General features: G+C 42.5%; 1 protein-coding gene across 1 annotated transcript in view; it reads right to left on the minus strand.

The window, feature by feature from the left end:
* The window catches only part of DNAI1 (dynein axonemal intermediate chain 1), a 79,962-nt gene that overhangs the window by 52,505 nt on the left and 23,946 nt on the right, over positions 1-3,511 (minus strand). Inside the window, exons 15-16 of the mRNA XM_072413990.1 lie at positions 2,067-2,156; positions 1,101-1,188 (exon numbers count right to left, since the gene is read on the minus strand). Coding sequence (XP_072270091.1) covers positions 1,101-1,188; positions 2,067-2,156 — 178 coding nt within the window. The remainder of the gene's footprint in view (positions 1-1,100; positions 1,189-2,066; positions 2,157-3,511) is intronic.

The following is a 3,511-nucleotide window of genomic DNA, read 5'->3' on the forward strand; positions in this document are numbered from 1 at the left end:
ATGACAGAAATACATCTCGTTTCTAACATTTATTGCATTTTAAGATAGATAAATGATGGAAATGCAGGACACAGGGTAAGGACAGGCCGGCTAATCCCCTCACTGTGTTATATGATGGACTGACAAGGACCCCGGGCATGACAGAGGAGAGCTCAGTGCTGTTGTGTAATTGGGCGATGGGATTAGCAGTTAATTAGCAAATTGCAGATAATTAGAGCTGTTAGCAGTCTGTGACAACAGATAATGCCAGAGACAATCCGACCCTCCAAGAGACCATTAGCTTAGAACAATCTACCCAAACTCTGTGTGACGGAAACAGAAAATGCCTAACATACACACTACAATACTACACAACCCACCCATAGCTGAATATGCCAGGTATGTACTACACAACACCCCCAGAACTGTATATCACATGTATACTACACAACCCCCCCATAGCTAATTATAACAGGTATGTACTACACAACCCCCCATAGCTGAATATGACAGGTATGTACTACACAACCCCTTATAGCTGTATATCACAAGTATGTACTACACAACCCTCCATAGCTGACTATGACAGATATGTACTACACATTGCCCCCATAACTGTATATCACATGTATATCACTACACAATCCTGTATATCACATGTATGTACTACACAACCCCCACATAGCTGAATATGACAGGTATGTACTGAACCCCCCCCCCCCCCATAGCTGAATATCCCAGGTGTGTACTACATAACCCTTTATAGCCAATTTTATTCATGTGACTTTGGGACTGTGAGTTACAAAACATGAACATGGAGTTCAACTGAAAATCATTTTATCACAGTGCTATAGCTTTGGGAATTAGGCCCCCAGACATGAGAGATCCTTCCCCAGCCTGACTCAATCATCTCATTTCTGCGGTATTCACACACGTGTGCAGTACGCAGGCAGTACGTAGTAACAAGCAGTATGTGGGTGGTGACTAGTAGTACACAAGTAATATACAGCGTAATGAGAAGTGTAGTAGTATAGGAGCTCAGCGTCCAGCTGCTGACACACTGCTAATGACACAATGAGTTTCCCAGTCATGGTAATTAGTACAGAACTGAGGTCCCTTACCATTTGTCTGCAGCTGGAACCCCTCCACCTTGCTCTCCTCAGATTCCACCACCGATAGTCGGATGACGTCTGTGTGAACCAACTCATTCTGCAGGCACAGGACATATTGGTTACTCTTTAATGGAACTGTTTTTTGTACACCCCCCCCCCCCCTACCCCTCCCCCCAAACCAGTCCAGTTAAATAATATCAATGAAAATGATTGAAGCCTGCTATAGCCCCCCCCCCCCCCCCTACAGAACTCATGGACTGCTGACCATATTGTAGCCAAATGTGGTTATAAAAAAAATCTTCAACATCAAAAACTAATATGGAGTATACAGCCCATAATGTACGGCCCATATTGTTCCATGTACCATATACACATTTATCCAGCTCTATAATTAAACTATTGGTTCAGTTCCTCAATTGGCCTGGTTTTAGTCTCTAAATATAGGAGCTCAGAAAGGAATAAGCAGCACAAGCAGCCACTCAGCTGTGCTTTTAGTGCTCATGTGCTAACATTGAACATGTTGATAGAAGAAGAGAACAGAATGACAGAGATTGGTACTCGTCAGTCGACTGTCCAATCACAGGCTGGGGGAGGGACAAGACTCTGCAAATGTTACTAAAGGGTGCAGAAAAAACGGTCTTCTTTCCTGCCAGACTGGCAAAATATAAATACTGTACGTATTTAGGATAAAACATATGCCAAATTGTGTATATGCAACTACTTGCTGGAATTTGAGCATTAAGTATCTTTGTGTCTTTTTTTCTGTTTCATTTCCTCATTACTGAGTTGTCCACCATTCATACATGAAATAAAACACGTGGGGTTTCTTTTAAAAACTATCCACAACTATTATTGCCTGCCATCAAGAAACTCCTATTAATTCTATGGACTGAAGTAGCTGCTAATATAGGCGGTAAAATGCTATCAATAATATTCGGAACAAATGTTTAAATTACGATTTGTAAATCTTTGTACCTTTATTAATGTCCAGGACACAACTCTCCCATCAGAAGAGATAGAGAAGAAATTCAGATTCTTGTCCAGGTCGTCTTTCTGCCATTTCACCTGAAAAGGAAGATCAGAAGTCAGACACATGTGGAGAGGAGGAGAGGACTGCGGTGTCCTGGCAGTAACGCTCAGTCATATTATGTGCCAAGACCGGATGCTGGGGCTATCATCCTGATAGAACCCCCAATGTTGTCCCCATGACTGGACAATAACACAGAGTATGAAAAAAAAACTTCTCCTCATATAATAAGAAAAAATAAAATAATATATTAACAAAATAATATAATGTAATATATACAGCAGGTGAAAAAACCTGGCAACGCCTCATAATGAGCACAGCAGGTATGGAGACCTGGGAACCCCTCATATTGGGCACAGCAGGTATGGGGACCTGGGAACCCCTTACAATGGGCACAGCAGGTATGGGGACCTGGGAACCCCTTACAATGGGCACAGCAGGTATGGAGACCTGGGAACCCCTCATAATGGACACAGCAGGTATAGAGACCTGGGAACCCTTCATAATGGGCACAGCAGGTATACAGACCCATGAAAAACCTGCAAAAACTGATCCTTTAATGTAATTGGCTGAAGCCTTGCTGCCCCAGGATAGTCGCGCTCCTAACATCACCCCGAACAACCCAAAAATGATCTTCAGCCACCTTTAGAAATTTCAGGACCCATTAATAGCCTTCATATCACTGCATTCTGCTTAATGAATGTTTCCATCCCAGCTGGTAATATTTATCTGAATAAAAACGCAAAAATCAATAAAATTCATCTACCCACAAAGTGGTGCAATTAAATCACAAAGCTGGCCAAACAAGACAGAGGAGGGGATGGAATACCAATGAGGGGATCACTGAGCTCCCCTGTTGTTTATCGATTAATATTTATCTGCCATCGCAGCGAGGTGATCTCAGGATCTGATGAGAGCTACTACAGTTCTCTTCATTTCTACAGACCAGCATTCGTGTATTATAAGACCGGTTACATAGCCCGAGATAATAACTTCATGAGGACTGATTGTAGAAGCATTAATTTCTAAATATGTATGGGCTGTAACAGTCTCATGTCACATATATCCATCTTCTGCAGCTTGTGCTCAGTATGGAATCATGATCATAGAAATGACAATGTCAATCTCTGACCATGTTGTCTAATAAGTCAGTCACTTATGGTTTCTTATATTTAGTATGCAGTATCTGACCATCTCCTGTAATATGTTCTTAGTCTCTGACTATCTGTTCCAGTAACTCCACAGTCTCTGACCGTCTCCTGTACAATGTGTGCAGTCTCTGACCGTCCGCTGTACTATGTGTGCAGTCTCTGACCGTCCGCTGTACAATGTGTGCAGTCTCTGACCGTCCGCTGTACAATGTGTGCAGTCTCTGACCGTCCGCTGTACAATG

The sequence above is a fragment of the Pyxicephalus adspersus genome, chromosome 6, assembly GCF_032062135.1.
Source record: "Pyxicephalus adspersus chromosome 6, UCB_Pads_2.0, whole genome shotgun sequence".
In the NCBI taxonomy this organism is placed as follows: domain Eukaryota; kingdom Metazoa; phylum Chordata; class Amphibia; order Anura; family Pyxicephalidae; genus Pyxicephalus; species Pyxicephalus adspersus.